Below are 26,663 nucleotides of genomic sequence, written 5' to 3'. Positions count from 1 at the left end.
TTTGGTTGTCAGAGATATGAGATATCAGATAGAAGCTGTTGCTGTATTATCATCTTCAACATTAGTGGGATGGCCAGCACAAGTTCTGTGCATTACTGGGATCTCACACATGAATGTGCTCAGGAGGATTTTAATGGTGCACAGGACTTGTGCTTCAGTCTTCTGAATGTCTGTAGCAAATTCTCTCTCCCTTACTACACCAGGCCAAAGAATAATCTTTTGCAAAAGGCAGAGAAAAGTTTGTTTTATTCGGTTCTCCGGTTTCACTTGGATTTTTCCTTCTTGCTGCAAGTTCTTCACTGGCACAGCCATAACTAGTTGAAATACCACTGCCTTCTAATGACTCTTATCTCCTGCCACTGACATAGTAGATGGAACTAGTGATGAAAATGTAGTATGGGAATACTGAAAGCTGAACCTAAAAATTGAAGGTGGCATGATATGTAGTATGATTAATGCTCCAATTCTTACGCATTCTAGTACCTTACATAGTAGTATAAAAAAATTATTTGGAAGTAGTAGAGAGGGAGGCTACATTTTCAGCTCACTACTCCATCTTTTAAATACTTGGTTCTCATGTTTTTGTTTTCAATTTCTACTTGGTAAGTGAATCAGAGTCATTCTGTTGTCTGTTACGAAAATTTTTGATACATTCCTGCATGCATCCTTAGGAAGGAGCATGAAAGGGAAACCCATTTGCTGTGCAGGTTAATAGAGCCAGTGACTAAAGTTTGTCTCCACTTCACAGGAAACCCCCTAGTATTCTTGATTTATTAATGTATGCACACTTGTGTACATCAAGGATATAGAAATCAACTTTGGCCCTTGATTTTGGAGAAAAAGGAAATAACACTGAATTTCTGAGGTAATGGAAAGACAGTTGGAAATGAATTTATGTAATTACATTTGATACACCTGCATATTTTCTTCTTAAATGGAAGATGAACTTGAGGATTATTTCACAGTAGATTTTCGTCAGTCTTTCATTACTGACTGACAGTGCCTTATTTTCTTCCTATATCTGTAAAGTAAAAAGATCCAGAAGGTACTCCTGTCTTGAAGAGAGATCCATACTGCTAAGATGTCTGTTTTTATTCTGGCTAGTGACTTCATCAGAGAAGCAGTGCATACCACACTGCATACCACAGTAATGTGTTCTCTGGCCAAAACTGTAGCTTGTTGATAATGGGAGCTCCTTACTGATGAATTTGTTTTTTCCATTTGCTTAAAGAATTTAATACCTCGCTATTGCACATCTTCTGTGGGACAGCCTGGTCTACTGCTTGGTTTGGTTGTGTACAGAGTGGCTATTTCAAGTAATTATTTGACTAGAAAGTCATCTTTGTTGTTACGTTAGCCAAAAAAAAAAAAAAAAACCCACTTAAAATCTGATCTTCATCCTGTCCCTGCATTTATTTTGTATGCCTAACAAGAGGATTAATGATATTAATATTTTCTACTGATAAGGGTTTTTTGTCAGAATAGTAGAGTAAGTACTGGTTGAAAACATTTTTTTTTAAAAGTCAGGTGCATATAAGCCTGAAGTTTGATTTTGAATTCTTAACATGTTAGTTAGATACTTGACATTATGATCAGCTCTTGAAAGAAGACAGTGAGTTGTTGGCAGTGTGTGACAAACAAGTTGGATTAAAAGGATCACTAAGTCATAATTAAGGTCTGAGTATATCCAGAGGGAACAAAGAGAATATTTGTATTTTTCTTTTCTTGCTCAAATCAAGGCTTCTAAAGCCACTTGTAGGAGCTCTGCGTTCTTGTAGAGTCCCTCAGCTTGGCATTTATAAACCTTTTACCTGACAGCATGGAAGTATTTGAAAAAGACTTCAAAAATTTCCAAAGCATCTAAGGATGAAGAAGAGTAATTTTTAAGTATTCATTATATGAGAAATTACTTTAACTGCAAAATATAGTAGTGCAGTACTGTCTGCTTACTTCTGTTCTGCTTTGAATAGTGATTTGGATAATAAATTACTTATGTTGCCAGTTCATGTATAAAAGCGCTGTTTCTTAGTAAAGGGTTGTTGTCTTCCCATTACCAGCACGTTTAATTTTGCACAAGTATTTCAAGGTATCTGGTAATTCTCTGTATGCACCAATGGCTTCTCTCTGCTCATTTTCTCCTCTGCTGATTAACTATTGATCATTAGCCACAGGAATTATGTGCTAATACAGCCTCTCTGCTGGCAGTTAGGTTGTTGATTTAAAGCCATATTTGTAGTGATCAATACCCTAGAAACACCGCTCTTTTCTGCTGCCATGTCTTCTCATTATCAGTCAGCATCTGTTCAGACTGCTCACCAGATTGCTACAGCACTACATATTACCTGCAAGTCAAAAACAGTACAGTAATTTGTTACCTGCTGAGTCATTTCCCAGAAATGAAGGTCTAATATTTTTGGCTTATCTGTATAGAAATTCCTGTATTATCAGTGATGATAAAGGTGTGTTTTTGCAGTATTTTAAATGTAGTAGCTGCTGTGTTGATACATAACTCAGTTAAGAAACCATTTTTTAGCAGTATTTGAAATAGTTTTCTATTTATGAACTTTTCATTGTGGTTTTTAAAACTGGAAGCTAATCTTCTTGGGTGTACTTGCACTATCTTCACAAGTAGTTCTCATCATTGTTTCTCTTTCTCCAACTTTTACTTAATCTCTACGCTGAGTCTTTGTGAAGTTCAATTTTAGGTTTCAGTTTTAGGTCTGTGGTCTTGATGCTTTTGTTTCCTTCTGTGGACACACCTAAAGGGAGCTCTGACCTCCTGTTTGAGGAGATGTCAGGTAGGGAGGAATTTTTTACTCTTGATGTGAGTTGGGTTCTGCTGTTACGTCACTAGGGCTGTGGGTTAATGTACTGCAGTTGGAAGTGTATAAAAATAGTATTCATACAATGGAAATAAATGAAACATTGGAATTACTGTTGTGGTTTAACCCCAGCCAGCAGCCAAGCCCCATGCTGCCGCTCGCTCACTCCCCCACCAGCAGGATTGGGGAGAGACGTGGAAGGGTAAAAGGTAGAAAACCCCTGGACTGAGATAAAGACAGTTTAATAGGGGAAGCAAAAGCTGTTCACACAAGCAGAGCATAACAGGAAATTAACTGAGTGCTTGCCATGGGCAGACAGGTGTTCAGCCATCTCCTGGAGAGCAGAGCCCCTTCACATGCAACGGTGACTTGGGAAGGGAAACACCATCACTCCAAATGCCCCCGTCTTCCTTCTTCCCCCAATTTTATATACTGAGCATGATGTCACATGGTCTGGAATGTACCTTTGGTCAGTTGGGGGGAATGTACCTTTGGTCAGTTGGGGGTCGTCTGATCTTCACTGTGTCCCCTCCCAACCTCCCATGCACCCCAAACTTCCTCGCTGGTGTGGCTGTACCAAAAACAGACAAGGTCTTGGCTCTGTAAGCCCTGCTCAGCAATAACAAAAACATTTCTATATCATCAACCCAGTGTTCAACACAAATCCAAAACACATCCCCATACAGCCACTATGAAGAACATTAACCCAGCCAAAACCAGGACACTGTATTTTAAAATAAACATTTTTTTTATAATTTATTCCTTTCTTCAAATGCTTTAGTAATTTAGGACTGCATTACTTTACTTTGGGTATGTAATTTAGATGAAAACACAGTGCCAAGTAAGAACTGAAGAATTAAAACTCTCTTCTGTTTCTCAAAATATTTTTTCTTCATCTGTGAATAAGGTGAATAATTTTCACAAAGATTTCAGATATAATCAGGATTGCTGAAACCTAATTCTCACAGCAGCAATAATCGTTATATTCAGTCCATGAAGTGTAATGAACTCGAGAATTTTAGCATCATGTAACTGAGATTATTACATGTGTTCAAAGGGATGTTATTCCATGATTCTCAGATGCTTTAATCTCTAAGTGATGATTTGCAGAAGCAGTGGAAGGAGATCCATTGCTTTAATTTTCATATGTATTAGCACTAATACAGCATCATCCCCATTTCTTTGCATGCAGCCTTACATTCTGCTTTTTTTTCTCTCACTGCACTTTCCTATTTTGCTCTCATTCCACATATACTCACAAGTAAAATATTTTCTCTTGGCATACTTTGAACTGATGACTTTTCTTGAAGTTAAGTAAGATAGAGTTAGTGGGAGTTGATGCAATGACTTTGTGTGAGTGGGAAGTTATGATACTGATTCTCAAGCAACGTGGTTTGGAAAATGGCAATACCGGTGTGTTCCTGGTGCCCTCTCTGCAAAGTTAATTTAGAATATGTCAGAATCACAAGCTTTTTTTTGTTTTGTTTTTTCCCTTCATGAGTTATACAGTACTGTTGCATACTAGCAGTGCACAGCTCTGTAACATCTCCCAGTGTGTGCAGATTTTTCAGTTGAAGGTAGGTACTGTTGATGGTATATAATGTACTTTTCACCTTGAAATCAAAGCTTTCTCTTCTGTTTTAGGAAGAAGGCTTTGTAGTAGTGTCATTATTGGCTGCCATAAATGAATGGATAAAGAATATTAAGGAAAAGAAGATATTAGGTTTCTTGTCTTTTCAGGCACATCCTTTTCCTTCACTATTTATTTTCTTACTATTCAGATCCTCTGACTACTCAAATAATCTTATGCCTTTCCACTCTTCTGTTTTTGGTTTACGTCGTCCTGTTACCTCCCATGGCTTTGTCAAAAGCCATGTCTGTGAGCTGTGGGTGGAGAGTGCTACTCTAGCTAATTAGTGGTAGTTTAGAGTATAATTTTGTAGACTTGATCTATAATCAGTAAAGACAGACCCAAAGTCTCCTTTGAGGGACAGTTCAGAGAAGACTTGACTTAAATGCTGGTGTTTTAGGTCCAGTAGATTAAGGACAGAGCTTTCAAGGAAAGAGTTTTTTGTTAGAGCAATTGTTGTCATAGGAGAAGTCTTCAAGCTAGCTTTTAAAACAATCTGTTAAATGGTAGTCCTCATGCTCTGATTGCATATACTTGCAAATTGGCAAAACATGAAAATGCTTATTTTTTGTAATTTGACAGGCAGCCTTGTGAATAGCTGATGTCTGAGCCATAGATCTTAAATAAGTATTTTGAAGTCAACCTACTTCTGAAAGTAATTTAGTTTCCAGAAGCTGCATTAGGCTATACTAACACTCCCCAAACATTTTCTATTATGTTCCTTGCGTGTTTCTTTGTTTGTTCTAGTTTATGGGCTGTTCTGACCTAATGATCCTTTAAAAAAGCCATTGCAGCAGAGTAGCATGTAGATTTTGGGAGACAGATTTGCAGTACAGAAGTAATAGCCAAGTTTTTAACTGAAACTTTGGACCAGTGCAAGTTTCAAGGCCCTGAAAAGCCCCTGCTTTTCATCTGAGATGGCAATACAAAAGCGTTATTCCCTTAAGCTAATATCTCTTACTAATGAGAGAAACTTGGTGATTTCATCTTATGTAAGGACATAGCCAAGAGCAGTTCTGAATCAGGCAAGTGCTGTATCTGTTTGTATGGAAGAGAAAGGTAGCAGTAAACAAATAGTTGCATATCTCAACTATGTCTTCCTAGTTTCTAGAAGTCTGACTGAGGAACTTCCCAACTTCATGTTGAACTATTTGTACTTGAAACCCCTGATGACATTTTTTGTGTATGAATTTACCTGACCACTTTTTTAGTGGTTAGGTTTTGGCATGTATAAGTCATGGTTATGATTGATAAGTAATCATGCATTTTTGTTGGTTGCTTTATAGAAATTTTCTGTTTCTGTGATATGAGAACTGTTTGTAATATTTCAGTGGTCAAGCCATGACTTTCTAGCACACAAGTTTCCCCCCCCCCACTTTCAGAACTTCAAAAACAGAGTAAAGCTTTAGAAATCTATTTTGTTTCACAGTAGAATCTCTTCCAGTACTTGTATTTTTTTTCCTAATATGAAATAAAAGATTCACCAAAAACTTGTATTCCCTCTTCTGAAGTGAGCCACTCAAGACTATCAGAAGTTTTCTTTAATTTCAGAGAGATTTTCAACTGGAATGAGTGCTCATCCTCACTGGAAATTCTGGCAAGTCTGTATTAACGTATAGGGGAGCAGAAATTGATCTAATTACTTTACTTGGAAGGAAACCAAATACTTTCATTATACAAGTTAGTATTTTGAGACACTTCTGTGACCTTCAGACTCCATGTTTATCAGGCAGTTTTAAAACTGTGGTCTTATTTTGAGCCATGTCTCACTACTTCAAAAAACTGACTCACTGAATTTGATAAATGACAAATTTATGGTTGGCATGAAGTACAAAGTAGTGAAAAAAAGTATCTGTAGATTTAGCCATACAGTGGTTTTAGGTGTAACATCTTTTTGTGTGTGTGTGCAACCAGCTCCAAGTAGATCTCTCTGCTCTCATCTCATTGCTCATGCAGGCTTGGAGACTAGAGTTCATTTCCTGAGGGTTACAATGCAAATTAAGCTGATGGGGTCTTTTTCCTTTCCCCACAACCCTCCTCCAAACACATTTGTGCACATAAAACAGCTTAGTTATATTTGTATCTTGCTGCAAAATCCTAGAGACTTAAACTCATGTAATTACTGAAGAGGATTTCTTTACTGAGAGTATAAAGTTTTGCATTATGATGAAAACTGAGTAGTGCTAGCATCAGACTGTTCACTGAATCAGCTTCTGAAATTGTCATGAAAAAACATCCATTTTTCTGAAAGCTTCTCTCTAGAATAAAAAAAAATCCACCTTGCAATATAGAAAGATGAATTGCTTTTAATAAGCAATGGTATCAGTGAGCAAAGTTTCTCAATGTACAAAATCATCTAGTCTTTACAGGGTGAAATCAAGACCCAACTTATCTTGAAATTTAACAAGCAGATTGTGAAGCACAGGTATGATCCTTTTCTGGTCAGAAATCCTACCAGGAAATTATAAGTTATGGTGCACAATTGCTGATATTTTCAAGTAGTTTTCAGATATTGATCTGGCTAACAGAAAATACAGTATATTGATAAAATCCCCATTTCAGAGTAATAGAAGAATAGACACAAGACCAAAAAAGAAACTGTACGTGCTTAGGAAAATTCACCCCTGCAAATCAAAAGGGGCACATTGGGGTTCAAAGTAGGGTTTGTATTCCTAACTACTCCTCAGAACTCTGAGCGGGGCTCTCAGTTTCTGAGCAGGAGATGGGTGGCTCCAGTTGATGCAGGTGGAATAATTTTGACTTCACATGAGCAGGGAGGTGTATTAGCCTTCAAAGTCTGCTTTTTGGGGAGGATCTCCAAGGACCTGGGGGTTGCAGGGGCAAGTGGAGCTGAGGAGTCATCTGCAGGAGTCGCCGTACTCAGCACAGGGAGGAGCTGCAGCCTTTGCCCTGGTGGAGAGTTCAGGGAGATTCCTGTGGTTTACAGCTGGCTCTCATGGCTTCCACAAGGTCAGCGGTGGCTGGAGAAAGTCAGCCCCAAACACAGACAGCAAGGGTGAAAACTGGTGCAAGAATGCTATTTCCTTTTTTCAGAAGGGATTAAGGAACGTTCTTGCTGAAGTGTTATCAACGTGATTTTATATAATGAACCATAATCAGAAATAGTATGCAAGCCTGATTAAGGCTGTTGATGCAGTGAAACAGGAATACACCCACACATGTACTTTCTGTAGGTAATTTACTTTTGAAGGTTTAGTATTGGAATTTAAATGATTTCAAATCTGTTTTCATTTTATAAAATGTTTTTCATGCATGTGAACCAGGAACAGATGTAGATATTTCCTTTTACTGACCATGACTGGAGGAAAAAAATTACATAAGGCAAAAAGATTTTTCCTTCATACTTCCTTAGATTATAATGAAAAAAATATCTAATGGACATGCTGGACTATATTTGGTATGTTTGGCTGGAGGCTTATTTTTGTGGTATCTGTGAGTTGTTGTAGTCCAACTTAGAGAAAAGTGAGTACATCTTGTAAGGAGTAATTTGTGTCTTGGGCTAGAAAGGCAGTTGATAAAAAACCTGCATGGACAGGTGTGCAGGTCAAACACAAGTTTGCTTATGCTTTGACACGACTGGTGATATTCAACCATCCAGCTAAATTTTCTTCTTAGGTTTAAGAATATATGGATGAAGTGCCAGTACTGCTGCCGTATTTGTGCTTGTAATAGACTGATTCCTATTTAAATTGCAAAGTGTGTTTTTAGATGTCGCTGCCACCTTGCTTGCTCTTCTCAGTTTGTATCCTGATTTGCCAGCTTGACTGTCTGGATTCATGACTTGAATTGCTTATTTGCTTCTCCCGGGTATTGCAGTTTGGTGTAGGTTGCTTCACACAGTGAGTTGTGCAGACTTTCACAATCACTCCTGAAGAGTTGATGTAGGTGGCCAGGTAGTCTTGCCCTCAGTGGGTGACTGGTGTTGCTATCTTTAAAGTAGAAGAGCTGTCTACTTGGATGCCCTCAGTTGCTTTGACCATATAGTCTGTGGTAGGACTGCAGAACATTATGTACCCACACCATCAAATCTAAGGGTCTCACCAACCTGTTGGTCACTGCTGAGAGATTTTCCAAGTAATCTTTCTTGGTTTTCTGCATATGAAGAGTTCTTCTAAGTCCTGTGAAATCCAGCCTCAATGCCCACTCATAGCACAGCACTTATGAGAAATGAATCAGCTGAAATATTTATATCTACCATTATTATTTTCTAAACCATAAATGTTGCAATCATACAGGATGCAGATTTCTGCTGAGTAACTGAGTAACACATAGGTTTTTGTCCCTTTCTACATTGTTTTATTCATCATTAGTATTACTTGAAGTATTTTAGATGTAGAATAATAGTTTATGTGCTACCAGTCTGGCTTTTGCCTCATGTTTTTGTGTACATTCCCATACAGAAAAAGAGAATGCCATTGTAATATTTGTTGGTTTAGCAGAGTACAAGGTTTCTGTAGTTGTACTCTGTTCCCTGCTAGGTTTTTGGAGCTGTTTGCAGGTTTATATGTCATTCTTTTGCATTTCATATTGAAAGCTTCAGAAATCCTTTGCAGTTTTTGAGGTGATATCAGTAATGGATGTAACACACTCATCTTTGTCACCTGGTGATAGAACACCTAGTGCTCTTAAATTCCTGTCAGTTGTTTCCTGTCAGTTGTATGGTCCCATCCATATTTTTCCTATGTATTTTTATGCCCCCAGAATTGGTGAAGTCTTACTTAAAACCCTGTTTCTTTTAGTCTTAATTTTAAATGCCATTTTAAGGGAATATTAACAAAAAGCTGTGTACAATCCTGTGTGGAAGTTGAACTCTTTATTCCTTTATATTCATGAATATGGCATTTTAGAAAACACATATGTAATGCATATATTCAGAAAATAAATGTGGTTGTCAAGGACAAAAAGCTTTTTATATGTTTTGTCAAAAACAGGGAAGTGAATTATCCCCAGGGATCTCTGATGAAATGCCTTCTTATGTTATATAAGAGTTAAAGAAGCCTGAACGCTTTTTTATTTTTTTAATTCTGGTGGATTTATGGTTCCTCATAAGGTTAGATTTACACAGCATGTGTGTCAAATAGTAATTTAAGATGGTTTTCTTTTTCGGTCTGTGGGATGACCCCATCTTTAACTCTGAATGAAACCAAACTAGTAAATAAACATCTTCCTTGGACAAAGACCACAGCCTTTTTAGTTTAGGAGGGTCTGTTACATTGGAGCACTGGGAGGGGTTGCCATAAGCACTGCTCTAAAAATATGTGACTTGCTGAATCTGTTGCCATGCCTTCTATGTGAACAGTTTAATTGTCTGAAGAAAAATGTTATTTCATCTGGTTGTCATTTTTGTTTGCTTGTGTGGATAAAGTAGGTTTCAGAAAACACAAAATGTGGTTCCAAAAAGAAGATTTACCCAGTATTCAGTTTCTCACTTTCGGGTGGGGTATATGGGAGAAATGCAGCATGCAGTAATCCATCAATATCACTCTAACAGTGATCTAGGTGCTTGCTAGTGGCAGTCATTTTAGAATCCTTTAGGAAATTGATACATAACTGATTCTGAAGCCTGTTTCAGTGTTCCACTGAAAGGATACCAGAGTTTGGCTTGTAAATGGGATTGCACATTTGTGAGTGAAATGATTGCAGGCAAAGTATGAAGCTGATGGTCTAAGAGCAAAATGAAAAGAATGGAAAAATATACAAACATGAAGAGTTGCTGAAAATTATTCTTGCTTTTGTATAAAATCTGTTGCTTACTAAGGTTTTGTCTTCTAAGATCAGTATCTAAACAAACAGTTAACTTTTTTCTTTAAGCCTTTTGTTTTAACCTACTTTTTTTTAGGGGGAGTTGATTTATTTTTACTTTTTGTTTATCTGCACTCTTAGATCATGTTCTTTACACTGATATACCAGTATGCTTTCAAGAGATGATCAGTATAGTAATACAAAACTTGCAGTTTGAAAAAGCTAAATTGGCATATTGATGAAAATAATATTACTGAGTTTTTAGGTTTTTTTCCCAAAAGGATTTTTAGTGAAAGGCTGTGGAGGGTTCCACTGAGTCCATTTCAATTTGCATGTTGCAGTTGTTCACAATCATAGGATTTAAAAAAAAAATTGTTCACGTTTTTGCTACAAATTACTGTCTTTCTCTAAGGTTTCTAATTGACTTCCTTTCTTGATGTTGCACTCTTGACTGGATGTGGCACTCACTTGAAATGGAAACTGCTGCTCTTCTTGCAAGGACTGTTTGAGAATTACATGCTTTCTTATCTGTTCAAACATGTGAATTGTAAAAAGAATCTCTGTTGCTGTATGTAGCCCTTGTATGACTTTATAGGTGGGACTGTAATTTTCAATATAATTATTTTGTGCTGTCTTTATTTGCCTAAGGTTTGAATAATCTGAATACCTAAAAGATTAATGCTGCAGGGCATATTCCAGGTTATTAGAGTCAAAATAACAATAAACCTGTCGCAATCAATGTTTGACAGGTTTAGCTTTAATTTTGTTTTCTTCATGTAGCAGTAGTGAATGCAGTTCATTAAGCACATTTACTAGTGTAAAACGCTAGTAATTGTGGGAAGTCTTTGACATGAGGGTTAATTACCATGCTTGCTTAAGTTGTATTTAAGTACTTCTTCTAGAGAAGCTTTAGAAATGTAACATTAACATCTTATGTGTAAATATATGTAGATGTGTATACACAAAAATATATGTGGCATGTACACACAAAAGCAAATTATATATTTTAGGGAAAAATATTTTAACTTTGTGTTAAAGTCTTTGTCATAAAAGAATACCATTTAGGTAGTTTGACTGACTTTTTAAATAGGTTATTGGAGGGGGGGGAACCCTTTCTTGGGTGTGTACTTATAAATGTTATATTTCAGTAGTAGCTTAAACTTGTTTTTCACTTTGCAAACATAGTGTTTGATTTTTATCTGCGGAACTTCCAGTTGCCTTTTTTAATTAATTTTTTTTAATATACAAGAACTGTAACAGGTTCAAGTAATGACCTACTTGGTATTTTCAAATGAGCTGATAAGGAGGCAAATTCATTTAACTCCTATTAGTTATTTGGAAGCTTGAAGAAATGATATTTTGTTTGATGAGATGCTCAGCTGTCTTTTGAATGGCTTTTATTGAGGGAGCAAACTGAGGTCTGAAATTCCAAACTGATGGAGTTTATTCTGTCCCACTGGGGGCCGGGGCCAAAAAAGCTGCATGGCAGAGGGTCCCAGGGTTGAGACGGAAGGACTGTGCAGGGTGATTGTCAACACCAGCAGCTGGGCTTAGAGTGACAGGAGACTGTGTGACCGGCTGCTGAAGGGGCCTGGGACATCAGCAAAGGACTGGTGGTGGGGCAGAAATTGATGAACACCTCTGGTGTGGATGTCTGGTGACACCCTCTGCTCGTAATTCTCCCGTCCAGCACTGCAGCAGTACCTTTAAAGCAGGAGCAATAGTTGCCAGAGCATCTTCAGGAATGTGTGTGAATGTGAAAGGCTTTCTAGATGATTAATGTCAGGGTTGTGGAAACAAAGCCTGTTAATTTCGGGTAAATTTTAACTTTTGCTCCTGAAAAGCTGCTTTTGTTTTTCCTTTAAACACATGACTTAATTATCAGCCAACCTGTGGGGAAATAGTGCTCTGTGGAGGTTTGAGAGCTGGATGACTTTCATGAAGGCACCAGAACAGCTCCTTGCAATTCTTTTACCAGTCAATAATTTAGGGAGAAGCAACTGCAGTGATAGAGTAAAGAAATATTAATAGTCTTGAGAAAAAGATCTCAAGTGCTAGCAAAATTATGGGTTTATATGTTTTTAATAATCCTTATATCAAATTAGTGATGCAGTCCAACACCTGTTACAAGAAAAATTAAATTACTTTTGAGTTGCACTGCAGACTACTTAGAAGCTCCTGGAAGTTTGGAGAGGTAGTAGGTTAAATACCCTCTTTACCCCTCTTGCAAACTGAGGTCTCACTCAGCTCTGATGTTTGTGGCATGTCATGAGATGTCTGTGTACTCGTTTGCCAAGTATGGCCAGCATGAATGGAGCCAGTGGAAGCAACTCAGAGACCACAGGCTAAATTCCGTCTGTACTGGTACCAAAACTATGCTGGAAACAAATGGTGACCACACTGGAGGAGAAAGGCCCATACAAGTCCTTTGTGCTATGCAAGTGTGAGCAAGGATGCAAACCTTGGGAAAGGTACTGGAATTTTTAGCTCTTACACTGAACTGTACTAGGCCAGGAAGTATCAGACTGTTTTGGGGGAGGTTGTTTCTTGGTCTGGATTTTTTTTTTTTTTTTTTTTTTTTTTTGTTATTTTGGTTTGGGACTCTTCATAGGTCAGATTGTCACAGTATCAGATATTAGTCATTGATTAACTTGCCCACTTGTCAGTAAAGCAACTTTTTATGAGAGTCCACACGCCAGGAAGGGCAGTCTGTTTCTGGAACCATTACCCAGGGATGCAATATAGCAACAGCTACAAACTGAGAAATAGGGAAGAAGCATCTCTTTAAAAACAAGAAAAGGAAGCGTTAAAAATCAAACTGTTTTGTAGTTGGTAAAAAGTTGCTTTCTTTAGAGATGGTATCTGTGAGCTGGAATAATTTCCTCTTGTGTTACCACTGATGTGGACTCATTTCCTAGAGAGCAAGCACTCCTTTCAAAAGTAAATTGTTACAAACAATTTTTTCCAGGGATAGTATACAATATAGCATACAGTAAGACTTGTACTCTCTATTTTAGATCCTGTAAATTACCTTCCAGGAATAGGATTCTGCACTTAAATAACTAGATGACTGACACTGGTACTAAAATGGAACATGATGTTGAAGTCGGAATGACCATGTGCAGTCCTTTTTTCACTCTTCCTTTCTGTCTCAGTTAAAAGGAGTTTTTAAGTATTTGTTTCAGCAACAGTTACTTGTACACTTGAGAATTGTGATAGCCAAGTCTTGATTCATGCGTATGAAATGGATGTGAAAACAGAGGATGCAGTTCTGCCTTTGAGATACTGTTGTGTTTGCTTGGTGAATAATGAGTAGGAAATCATAACAGAGAAAAATGTGCTGAAGTGCACAGGTGGGAGAGTACTGTCCCCTGCGTTGCTGTCTCAGTTTGATATCTGTCTCAGTTTGATAGTTGTTATTATGCTTCATTTAGCATCCTGTTATGTCACGAGCATTTACCACTGACTGCAGGAGATTATGATTATTGAATGTGAGTTCATGGTCTTGTGCACAGGGAGGCCAGCTGGTTCACTGTGCTCTGAGCCAGCTGATGGTTTACCACCATGGTTACCAGGGCTCGAAACCTGGGGGGAACAAATTCTGCTGAGTGCCACAGTGGATGTGCTCAACTCAGCAGCACCCTTTTCTAGTGACTGCGCATCCTCCGCGTGTTCCACCGTGAAAGCAGAGCGAGCTTGGCTTTGTAGAGAGGCATATACTGCAAGAGCGCAGAAGCTGGTGGTAGTGACTCAGTAATTACTGTTACACCCTAGAATCAATGTAACCTTGCCTAGGTTCATGTGTATTTGCATCAGCTACTTTAGCACAGAATGAAGATAAGAATAAAGCAGTGCTAAATCCTAGCAGATCAGTGCAGGTGATCATTGCGTGTGTGGCAGCAGATGGCACCCAGTGTCCTCAGAGCAAAGATTTTTTTTTTTTTTTTTATGGTTATGGTGCAAGGAAACATTCAGAGACAAAGGCAGAAATAGAGACTTGCTGATGTGTGAATCACTGACAAATTTTGTAGACATATAAATTGGTGGAGGGAAAAGAAAGGGAGGTTGAGGGAATCTGTCTGTCTGTGCAGAGCTGACAATTATCACAAACTCAGGTAACACAAAGCCAGCAATTCTACTAAGTTTGAAAAAAAAAACAAAAAACAGTAAGTTAGTAAAATACCAAGCACTATTCTTCAAATAGATTTTCAGTTTGTAAAGATTTCCTCAGAAAGATGAACCTTTTACCTTTCCTGCAATTACAATGATGGAAGTAATCCTGGGAAGAAAAGGATAAAGTTAATAATAGGTAACCAGATAAAGTATTTCAAAAGGCTAAATTGAATTTTTCTCCTCTGAGGAATTAATTTTGTGCAATTAGACATTATTTTGTACATATAATAGCTTAATTGGCTGATAAATTAATATTCCCTCCTGGGGTTTGATCTGTTATAATTCAGGTAAGAATTTGTGACACAAATAGGTAAGCTTTTTTATATAAAATATTTTTTCTTGTTCTCATTTATTTTTCTAGTTTTAAAGGAGCTTCTAGTTTTCAGGAGCTTTTACTGATGGCATTTCTTTTCCTAGTAAAAGTTAGCAAGGATTGCTGCCAGTAATGTGTGTGTTGTTGCACTGCATTTCCTAAATTGACTGTGTTTGAGTAAACCCCATGCAACAGAGGAGATATCAGTTAAGTTTTTAACAACTGCTTGCTATAAAATGTTATTCTGGTCTCCTTATCCTACAGTTTTGGTGATTTTAAAGTATCCCTGGCAATATGTGGCATTTACCGCTCTCCACTATGTTTTACTGTTTGGAGTGGAGGAAGTCCGTGGTATGGAGGCTTGGCAAAGGCGAGACTTTCCTGTAAGTTCAAACTGATCCACTCACTTTCAAATTTTTAATTTTGAAATGCCACTTTATAATGAGGGCTGATGGTGAAATATGAAGTCTTTCCTTTGGAACGTTATGAGTCATGAATAATTTGGTGCCCCCAAATCTATCTCTGTCAACATCAGACTATTAGGATCATTAGCACCCGTGATTCCAGAATCTGGAGTCTCATCATGTTCTCAGCAGATAAGAGTAATTGCTGAATCTTGTCAAGTGAGACTCAGTTGTGGGTAAAGTCACTACTTTGCAGGGAAAAAGAGCATGATTCCACATAACTAATGCTAGGAAAAATTGTAATAGAAGGTATCTGAATTGATGTGTCAGGCATGATCTCCTTTCCTCCTTTCACCTTAAGTAGTTGTTGCATTATCTTCTTTGTCTAACTGGATCCAAGATAGATCTGTGCAGTAATTGAGGCGCTTTTTTGCTATCCTGAACTGATTTGAGATATTTCTTCTTGATCAACTACTTGTATTTGCTGCTTTGTATTGCAAAGGTCTCTAGATGAAATCTCGACTGGTATGTCTTCATTTTTCTGGGTGTGTGATTTCAGGCATGACAAACAAGAAATCAAGATCCTTGACTTCCCTGCCTTTTAAGAATGATGGAGTCTGCAAAACCATCTTGCAGTTCATCAACAGGGTCCTTTTAAGTTTTATAAGAGTTGTTCTTTGTCCTGCACCTAAAACTTTGGCTTTGGAGGAGACAGCAAAGTGATTTAAAAAGGTATAAATAGGAAGCAAAAGAATGAAGATAGGTTTGTGCTCATTTTGAGTTGAGATTAGATACTTAGTCATCTGGTACTGGTGCAAACTAAAAAAACCAAAATTTGTCCTAAGTATCTGAGACCTATTTTGAACACATGCTTGGATTGCTTTACTAATTATTGTGTGGAATCTGATAAGCAGATAATTGTTTTTTATGCTTATTCTCTTAACTCTCTATTCAGGTTTTCAGTTGATATAATCAGTAGTAAGTTTTCATGTATACTTTCAGTAGTTTTTACATGTGGTTTTCATTTACAGTGTTTTATATATAGCTGTTTATCTGATTATTTTGTTGGCCTCCTCAGTAATTGGAAATTGGAAAAGTGCATTTGCATGGTTATGCTAGTTTGGCCTCACCATATTCTATTCGCATAGATATTCATAGCTCTACCTTGTGTTTTTTTCTATATTGAAATGGTAACAAAGTAGGATTTGTTACTCTTCATAAATGCTGCTCTTGGCATTAGAAGTAGGTACCATACTGCTGATCTTGTAATTGCAACTAATGTTAATATATTGCATCTTCTGTGTTAGCAATTTTGCTGCTTAATATTTCTGGCAGGTTTTCCCGTTCAAAATAACACCTGTTACTGGTCTTTTAAATCAAGTGGGATTCGCTCTGTCTCTGATGCTGTCATGTTTTGCAAATAATGAATACTAGAAAAGGTTAAAGTACAGATTGCTGTTGTTGTATATTTTCATTAAAGCTGATAACCAGTGTACCCAGAACCTGTGCTTTAGGAATTTTTGATGTTATCAAATGTAAAGTTTTCCCTTTATTTTGATTGAAACTAATCAAACCTTTTACACCAGACTCTTAGGTCTCAAATTAGACACCAGGCTGGGAAGGTCTAGAGAAATAAACACAGACAGGTGGTTGTACTCTCAAAAACATTTGACTTAATAGTGATTTAATTCATATAGACACAGTCAGTGGTGGAGTTCATTTCTTCAGAGTATGATATTAACTATTACCATAATCATTTACGGCCTGTATTCCAGCTGCTACAGCAGATGAAGGAGGACAGCTGCAAAAACCTGCAGAATATGAAACAGCTGGTCCCCAGAGTGAGACATGCATAAAGCTGAGTCAGGAACAGAGAATTTCCTTTGGAAAATACACTGTGTGGTCACATAACTAATGACAAAACCGTGTATACAACAGGTCAAGAATACATTGACCACTTAAGTTATGTTTTTTCATATTATTAGAGATACATTTGTATATCTAGATCCTTATGTAAGATTGTCATCCTGAAAATTTTTATGGGAAAACATATAATTTGGGGAGGTAGGGAGAACTGGTGGTGTTTGGATGCTTATATCGTCAACACCAAGTTTGGGATTTTTTAGAGCTGCTGCATGAACTTATGCCCTGAAGTTAATGAGAAACCTGTACTACTAGGTGATCTGTTTCAGTAGGACAGCATTTGGGGGGGAGGAGGTGTATACTTGTCTTACTGTTGATAGAAGGGGAACAGAGAGGGACAAATCTTGACTTTCACTGCAGACTGTGAAGAGCAGCTTGTGGTAGTGGATGCTTGTACTCCTGCATGTTTTATGTTCAACTCTCAGCTTGACTTTTCCTTTAGAATCCCTTTTAGCCTGGCATTCTCCTGCCCTAAATCCTTATCAGTTTTCATTCTATTTTCCTTCTGTCCTGCCTATAAAAGCGAGCCTGTGTAGATCTTTAGGAAGTACTGTGAAGTGTTGCCATTTCATAGAGGTTAATAGTGCTTAAACACTCTTTGACAGGCACCTTGCAAAGTAGACACTTTGATAGGCATACATTGAAAAATATGGGCAGAAGATTAGGTTATATCATGGCATACAGTGTTTGCATTTTCCCTTCCTTGATCTGATGGTGCACAAAGTTGTTTCACCAGCCTGATTAGTTCTTAGGCTGCAGTGTTTGAAAATTGTAAAAAGTTATGGCTGAATATTCAGTAGTTTTCAAACAGCAGCATGGGTAAACTGCCTTTCTGAAGTTATTCTAATTAGAAAAACCCTGTTATTTCAGCAGTATCATTGACAACACAGAGCTGAGTGCTGCAGCTGGCACAACAGAAGGAAGGAATGCCGTATATGAAGACACTGACAAGCTGAAGGAGCGGGTCTGTGGGAACCTAATGAGGTTCAATAGGTCCAAGAGCAGGGTGCTGCACCTGGGTCAGAGCAATCCTAGACATGAGTACAGACTGAGACATGAACTTTTTGAGAGCAGCCCTGTGGAGAAGGACTTAGGGATGCTGGTGGACAAAAGCTGTACAGACGTCAACAATGCTGCAAGTGCAGAAATCCAGCCATATCCTGGGCTGCATCAAACGCAGCAGGGCGAGGGATGTTCGTCTCGCCTGTATTCTGTCCTTGTTGGACCCCTTGTTAGATCTGGAGTAGTGCATCTGGGTCTGAATTCTTCATGACAAGAAGCATGTGAAACTGTTAGAGCAGGTCCAGAGAAAGGCCATGAAGATAAGAGGGCTTGAGCAACTCTTACAAGAAGACAGATTGAGAGAGCTGGGATTGTTCAGCCTGGAGAAGGGAAGGCTGTGAGGAGACCTTATTGCAGCCTTCCAGTATTTAAAGAGGGCTTTGAAAAAGATGGAGACTTTTTACCTGAGAAAATAGTGATAGCAAAAGGGCAAGAGTTTTAAACTCAAAAATTGCAAGTTTTAGATTAAATGGTAAAAAGTTCTTTCCTGTGAGTGTGGTGAGGCACTAGAACAGACTGCCCGAGGAGTTGTGGATGGCCCATCCCTGGGGGTGTTTAAGACCTGATCTAATGGATGGCATCCCTGCCTGTGGCAGGGGTGCTGGAACTGGATGATCTTTAAGGTCCGTTCTAACTCAAACCATTCCATGATTCGAAGACTGCAGCAGCATTCCAAGGAGAAGAGCTGCATTTATATAAATGCCTGTGCAAATACAGTTGTACCCTGGGTGACTCGCACTGTTCTTGTTACGTGTGATGCAGTCAGCTTGCATTTTAAGTATTCCTTATGTGTTGAGTTTTATATTAAGAGCAGCTATTTTAAAGAGATGCTTTATATGGCAAGTGAAATTCAAACATGCTGCCTTTGGAGGCAGAAAGTGCCCTGGCTTGGTATTTAATTAGTGTGGTGCAAAGTACTGTAGTTCTGAGACTGCAGAAAGTGCTGGTTTTCCTGGAAGCATCAGAAGGCCTTGATTTTAGACAATACTGTATTGTCAATGCAGTGCTGGTTCAGCAGCCTCTCTGCACACATTTGGCAAATATTTAAAGGACACCTTTTGTGTGATTGGCTCAGCCTTTGAAAATTATTAACTTCTTTGTGTTAAAGGATGTACCCAGCAATGCAAGATTTTATCTTGACAATCCCATGCTTTTGTCTTCTACCAGCAAGGATGTATTTGTGGATTATGGTTTTTTAGCTCCTCAAAGGGCAGTGTACTAAAGGCTTTGTAATCACTTCTGTACTGATGAGGTATGGGAAAGCATTTAATTTCTATGACTTTTTGAAGCTGGAAGAATATAGGAGCTGTGGTAGACAAAATTTTATTAGCCAGGGAAATAAATGAAACTTGTCATATCAAGTTACTTAAAAGTATGTGTTTCTATTTAGCTTTAACCTTTTTATATGCTGTAAACTCTGTTCAGAGGTAAATACATGCTTTCTGGACTATGCAGCTGATGTGCGGATAAGGCTGTGCAAAGCACAAAATAAATGTTCTTGACAGCCATCTTCTCTTACAATTTGATACGCTTTTTGCTAATTAGCTTCCTTTTTTTTTTTTCCAGTTCAAATCTCAGATATTTACATTAATGGGAAACTTGAATAGGTAGTGTTAATACCTGACGACAACCAAGGATGTAGGACTTGTAAATGGTAAATTCTTTAAAGTGGTTTTAAAAATTGAAGTTCTGATCTGGCTCTTATATAATTTCTCTGGGAAATGTATGCTGTATGTATCCTTAGCTGAGAAGCTCCCTACTTGTGCTTTGTAACACTGTTTGCTAACCCAACTAAAAAGTACCACTGATCAATTCAGAAGGAAAAATTTGTATTTGTTGGAATCAGAACCCAGTATTATTTTTTCAGAAGGCAACCCTACAATACCTAGAAAACTCATCGCCACCATGTAACACAGTGCTGCATTTTTGTGATGGTGATCAATGTGATTTAAAAACATGTTTGTTAAAAATATTAGTTATGTTTAATAATTACCTTGATAGTATTAGTTACCAAAAAAGTTCTGTATTAAGGAATTAATGATTTTCTCTCTTTTTTTTTTTTCTGTTCTAGGCTTAAAAGAAACATAAGCGATTCAATTACACCTCTGACATTTTGGAGCATGAGTGATGTTAAAACTATTTGAATGTATTGGAGCATGGCTGCCTCTTAAAATGCAGAAGTTAAAGGAAATTATTGCTTATCAAAACCTACTGAATATCTGAATTTTCTGGACATTCGGCATTTAACTGCGTCCTTAAATGTCCATGATTAGGATCTCATGCAACCATTGTATGTTTTGGAGACTATTCTCCGGAAGAGAACTGTGCATTTAAAAAGCAGAAATGACTGTGGGTTTTTTTGGAACTTACTGAGGTTGAGCATACTGAAAGACCATGACCAGCTTGAAGCGGTCCCAGACCGAAAGGGCTGTTGCCACTGGGGTATCAGTCGGAACAGATGGCACCTCAAAAGTCCACTCGGATGACTTCTACATGAGGCGCTTTCGGTCACAGAATGGCAGCTTAGGATCTGCAGTCATGGCGCCAGTTGGACCTCCTCGCAATGAGAGTTCCCATCATGTTACCTCTACCCCTGGAGTCCCTAAAATGGGAGTCAGGGCAAGGATTGCCGATTGGCCCCCAAGGAAGGAGAACATCAAGGAGACAAGCAGATCTAGTCAAGATATTGACACGTCAAGTTGCCTTGACAGCATGTCTTCTAAAAGCAGTCCTGGGAGTCAGGGAAGTTCTGTTAACCTGAATGCTAGTGATTCGGTCATGTTAAAGAGCATCCAGAGCACACTTAAAAACAAGACCAGACAATCTGAGAATCTAGACTCCAGGTTTCTTACACCCGATGGCTACCCCAGTTCCCCAAGGAAAGCCCTTCGCAGAATACGACAGCGCAGCAACAGCGACATCACCATAAGTGAGCTTGATGTGGATAGTTTTGATGAATGTATTTCACCCACATTTAAATCTGGACCATCTCTGCACAGAGAGTATGGCAGCACATCTTCCATAGATAAGCAGGGAACTTCAGGGGAAAGTTTTTTTGACTTATTGAAGGGCTATAAAGATGAAAAATCTGATCAGAGAAGCCCAGGCTCAACTAAACTCGGTGAGCTTCTGATTGCCAGTGGGAGCAAGGGTTCAGGATTCTCTCTAGATGTGATAGATGGTCCTATTACTCAAAGGGAAAACCTGAGACTCTTTAAGGAAAGGGAGAAGCCACTCAAGAGACGCTCAAAATCGGAGACAGGAGATTCATCTATTTTTCGTAAGCTGCGTAATGCCAAAGGTGAAGGGGAACTTGGGAAGTCTTCAGATCTTGAAGATAACAGGTCAGAAGATAGCATTAAGCCTTGGACTTGTCCGAAGTGTTTTGCTCATTATGATGTACAGAGTATTTTATTTGATTTAAATGAAGCAGCAATCAACAGGCATAATGTTATTAAAAGAAGGAACACAACGACAGGTGCATCTGCTGCTGCTGTAGCATCACTTGTCTCTGGACCCTTGTCCCATTCTGCAAGTTTCAATTCTCCAATGGGCAGCACTGAAGACCTGAATTCAAAAGGAAGTCTTAATATGGACCAGGGGGACGATAAAAGCAATGAACTCGTGATGAGTTGTCCTTATTTTCGTAATGAGATTGGCGGGGAAGGGGAAAGGAAGATCAGCCTTTCCAAATCTAATTCAGGTTCCTTCAGTGGGTGTGAAAGTGCCTCATTTGAGTCCACTCTGAGTTCTCATTGCACAAATGCTGGAGTTGCAGTTCTGGAAGTTCCCAAGGAGAATCTGATTTTACATCTAGACAGAGTGAAAAGATACATCGTTGAACATGTAGACCTTGGTGCATATTATTATCGAAAATTCTTCTACCAGAAAGGTAGGTAAATTGCATTTCTCCCTAAGTTTTAAGAATTATTTTTTTGTTTTCCAAACATGCAAAATCCAGTTGATACTTAACAGTATGTGCAAGAATTAGGGATTTCTTCAGTGGTGTATTTTACTGATGGTATGTGCTATATCTAATAGTTTTTCAGAGTGTTGGAGTATAAGAATGTTGAGGATTTTATTGCTGATAGACATGGCAGCAATGGCTACAAAATATGAATGTCTTGAAACACAGCTTTGGGTATCCATAGGAGTGGGCAGGGGTTGACACTTGAGATATTGAAACAAGAAAATCCTGAAATACGAGAACTTTCTTCCCACTGTGCCAGGAGTTGATCTACTGAGGATTTAATGGAATGTGCATCTTAGGTAGCATTTACAATAATCTTTGGACGTACTAATTAACTTAATAATCCACTTCAAAATTTTTCAAAATGAATAATACAGAAATGAAGACCTGTATAGATATAACTTTACGTACACACACAAATACCTGAGTTTCAATGCCAACAGAATATCTGAAAAAACAGAGTGCAGTTCTCTTATCACATGGTTCTTCCCTGAAACCAAGGATTATAATTTCCATTGGATGTATATAGGAGGGAGAAAAAAGCCCAAAGCAACAGATCAAAACCTTTTGACCTATAGAAAAGAGCAAGCCCCAAACATTGCCCAGACACTCCCCCACTCTGTCCCCTCAGTCAGAATAATACTGGCACCAGGAGGTACAGATCTCCCTCTGTTCTTCATGATTCTGAAAATGCTCAAAAAGGATTGCAGACATAAGTCCTTTAAAAGAGTTCCATCTGCAGGACTGTGTTGTATTTCCTGATGGATAGAGCTGGTCTAATGACTGACCTGGAGAGTGCTTGTTCCTTACCTTCCAATGATCAGGACTGGGTTTCTTCTCTTCAGTGAATGCAAGTCAAAAGAGGTTGTTTTTCTCACTTATAAAAGCAACATGGATGCTTGGTTAGAGTCAAATTGATGGTCTTAAAAGAAAAAGCTTACACTTCTTAACTGCATGTTAGTGCTAATAAATTAATTTCCCATTTTTCTCTTGCCTTCAAAATACATCCATCTCTCACCTCTTCCTCCCTGCATTGTCCATTGTTTATGTGGCTCTTGTTACTCTTTCCACAGTCTCCTCTTTCTGCATTCTTTCTAGGGCTGAGAGGTAGCCTTTGCTCCATGTTTTTTGAGAGTGCTGATCCATATCCTTTGGAGACATAGGAGTTAGGAAAAATAATGGTTTCCTGGGAAAAGTAAGCTAGATGTGTGATACAGGATAAGGTATGCTTGGAGGGGAGAGCCTGAGGTTTGTGACCTTTGGGATTATCTTCCTCTGTCTCTCTCTGGAACAATTTGATTCCTTATCAGTCTAGTGAGTTTTGCAACTAAAGTTTCATGTTACAGCTGACCTGATTTACAGCATCTCAGCACTAAGAGGGGCAGACATTATTCCTCCCTCTTCCTTGTACCGATTCTCTTGTTTTCAGAGAGCTTGATAAGCCAGTTGAGCTTACTGAACAAGCAAGCAGAATTCTTACCATTGCAATAAATTTGGGGTTTACTGCTTGATTGTTTCTCTCCAGTTCTGGTGAGGGATATTATTATTTCCTTGCAGTCAGAGAAGTGCCAAAGCCATGTGGCCAGGTAAGGGATGGAAGTGAACAGCAGAGGAGGAAGGAGGTGTGAGTGGAATTTCAGCCCTTAGGCAAAACCAATTTATTGGTTTGCCTTCTCCTTAAGGGAAACCACACCCTCATGCTACTACAGTTCCAGTCACCATTATGTTTCCATTTTTTCTTAGGTGTAATTAGGAAGAATTGATAAAATCAACATAATCTAGTCCTCGGGGTATGGTAAGAGGCAGCCAGATAAACAAATGTGTGCTATGGAGTAGGATGGGTTGGGGAGAAGAAGCTGTGATTTTTTTTTTTTCCTTAAGCAATAAAACAGGGTTTTAGACTCACTTTTCTTGTGTTCAGTCTAGCAGAGTCCAAACCAGGGGTGTTGTTTCTTCCAGAGATTTTTATCTCAAAAGCTGTACTTCAGAAGCCTCATTAGCTATCCCAAACCCCAGTTTTCTACAAGTACAGAACATGTTTTGTTGACCACCCAGAGTATCATCGTTCCCTGAGCAAACTTTAAGCTGATGAGATGGGATAGTGATAAAATTTGAAGCAGCATCATGGGGAAAAAAATCTAGGAAGTCAGTTGTAACTGAATTTTTTATGTGACATGAAGCAAGTAATGATGCAGAAATTTTTTTGCTGGAAGAGAAGTTGGATTTCTATCATGTTATGCATGGAACAGACAGTGCCAAAAGACAATTTCAGTAGGATCAGCTCGTCAAGTCAGAAGGCTTTGTATAATTTTATAGTCTTGGAAGTATTCTTAGATGAATTCTGATTTGACAAGAATACCTTTTAAAGATCTCAAACCAGGAAAATATAATGGACTTTGAGAACACCTAGTAACCTTAGAGCTTGCAAAGAATAAAAAGCAATGTTCCAGAGAATTGTAAGCTGAGTTGGTTTTTATTCCAACTGGAAATAACAAAGAAGGTAATTTGAGACTATATCAATAAAGAACTGCCAGTTAAAAATAATCAGTGATGTGAGTCAGCATGATTTCATGAAAAATGTCTTGTCACATAAAAAAAAAAAATAGTTAATCTTGTGTCTTTAAAAAAAGGGTGAAAGATGTTGAATTCATATAGGTCCTTTTAATTTCTTCAAGGTAATTTGGTGAAATGCTGATGGTAACTTGTCTGAAGTCTTTAATTATATAAAATCAATAGCTCATTTTTTACAGGTACTCTTACTTAGATGATAGATGCATCTCAAGTTTTAGCAGTGTATGGAGGAAGGATAAGTGAGCTTCTAGTATTACTAACATGGTCCAAATTAAAATATTTTCATCTAGTTAGCGTAAAGTATTTGCATGTGATATTTATGGATGAGTCTTGTATAAGTTTAATGAATGCAAATGGATGAGTTTTTGTATGTAAAGGAAGTTGGTCCCTCTACAAAGCAGTGGAATTGATAAACAGTATTCTGGCCTGCCGTCCCGGCTTCTAAATGTGAAAATACTGGTGGAGACAGTTTAGTGGAGGTAAGAAAAATGATACTTAGAAAAAGATATTGGCAAGAGAACTTTATAATGGCAGGCTGAATTCACTTTCTCCACTTTATATCTGAATTAATTCATGCAGACTGCCTTTGTACTTAGTGGAGAGAAATGAACCTTGCAGGGTCTTATGAATTTCAGTGTCTTCTCTCAATTCACTAACAGAAGCTCATGCACAACTGACTCACATGGAAATGTTTATTTTTATAGGAAATTAATGCTTCTCTTATGACGCACAAGATGTATTTACAAGGTGGTTAAATAATGGTGTGTTTTAAAAGGTGTATTTGATAGAAAGACTTAACTAAAAGTTTGAAGTCTAGACATTTATAAGTTAAGCTTGTGCATAAAAAAAGAGAGAGAGGATGAAGCCAGCACGAGAACCAATTTGTGAAAAGTTGCAGACATGTTTATTAAAGCCTTATTTACAATCAATATTAAAATCACACAGAGAGAAAAGCTTGTCCAAGTGCAGTTCAGGAAAGAGAGCATGTCACTCCAGAGGAGCAGTCTGTTTGCTCTGTTCCTGTAATTGTGTCTGGGAATTACAGTTCTCATGGAAAGAACCAAGAGCATCTATTTTGCTTCCATCCTTCTCATGCAGTAGTGGCTAATGTTGCCATTTAGGACAAATATTAGTTACTGGCTTAGAGTGAAAGACTTGACTGAGCAGTAAATAGTTTCCTGAACTGGTTTTATAATAAATGAGCTGTTGGTCGGCTTTCTTTTAATTGTTGTCAGCCAGTAAAAATACCCTTTTCCCTGATGCTTTAAATTGCTGCATATTCTATCCGAGAGTTGGTGCCTTTCAAGTAAGTGCCTAGACTTGCAGATCTCCCAAAGTGCTGCCTGCCCTTTTGTCTCCAGAGAAGTACTGGGCAGGGTTTTCCAGAACTGTAAATGCTAAGCTAGGATTAGAGGAAACTTGATGTGCGTTTCATTCAGAAGAGAAATGTTTGGGGTTTTTATTTGTAGTCTGATTAGGCAGAATATCATTTGGACATGATATTTAAAGGGAAATATGATGAAAGCACAAAAGAACTTTTTCAGTTAAAATCAAGTGCATTTACTGGGATTTCCATTGCAAAGGAAGCTCATAAATATCTGCCAGGAAAATAAGTATTTTAGCTTTGGTTCTTTCACAGGAAGTATCTTTTGAGTTATATGATAGCTATCTAACTGTTTTTAAAAGTATGTATCATTTGTTTTAATGACCAGCTACAATCAAGTCTTTTTTTTTTCAGTATGGATTTATAAGTTAATTTATGGCAGCTGCTAGTTGTCCTGATTGTCTGTTAATTAAATGATTTTTCACCAGTTGTTTAGATTAAATGTCAAGCTTGAGAAATGTTGTTTCCAATTAGCTTGTGTGGTGTGAAGAAATATGGTGTTCATGTTTGACATCAAGTTCCTGAATTATAATTGTGACATAGTCCTTATTTTCCCAATAAAACAACTAATTAGCTCTCTTTACACTGCATATTAAGCTTTTTGCACTTTAATCCTGCTGCTACTTTTCCTGCACTGGAAAGAGAAAA

At 38.0% G+C, this 26,663-nt stretch overlaps 1 protein-coding gene across 3 annotated transcripts in view; it reads left to right on the top strand.

Moving 5' to 3' along the window:
• The window catches only part of SIPA1L1 (signal induced proliferation associated 1 like 1), a 199,687-nt gene that overhangs the window by 110,577 nt on the left and 62,447 nt on the right, over positions 1 to 26,663 (top strand). For all 3 annotated transcript variants that reach the window (XM_041397930.1, XM_041397913.1, XM_041397923.1), the window contains one exon: positions 20,162 to 21,982. In XM_041397930.1, the coding sequence (XP_041253864.1) occupies positions 20,485 to 21,982 (1,498 nt within the window). In that variant the 5' untranslated portion in view covers positions 20,162 to 20,484. The remainder of the gene's footprint in view (positions 1 to 20,161; positions 21,983 to 26,663) is intronic.

This window comes from Onychostruthus taczanowskii, unplaced genomic scaffold (assembly GCF_017590055.1).
Source record: "Onychostruthus taczanowskii isolate IOZ18803 unplaced genomic scaffold, ASM1759005v1 scaffold1, whole genome shotgun sequence".
Classification (NCBI taxonomy): Eukaryota; Metazoa; Chordata; class Aves; order Passeriformes; family Passeridae; genus Onychostruthus; species Onychostruthus taczanowskii.
The sequence above is the reverse complement of the archived record's forward strand: the minus strand, read 5'-3'. Positions and strand labels throughout refer to the sequence as shown.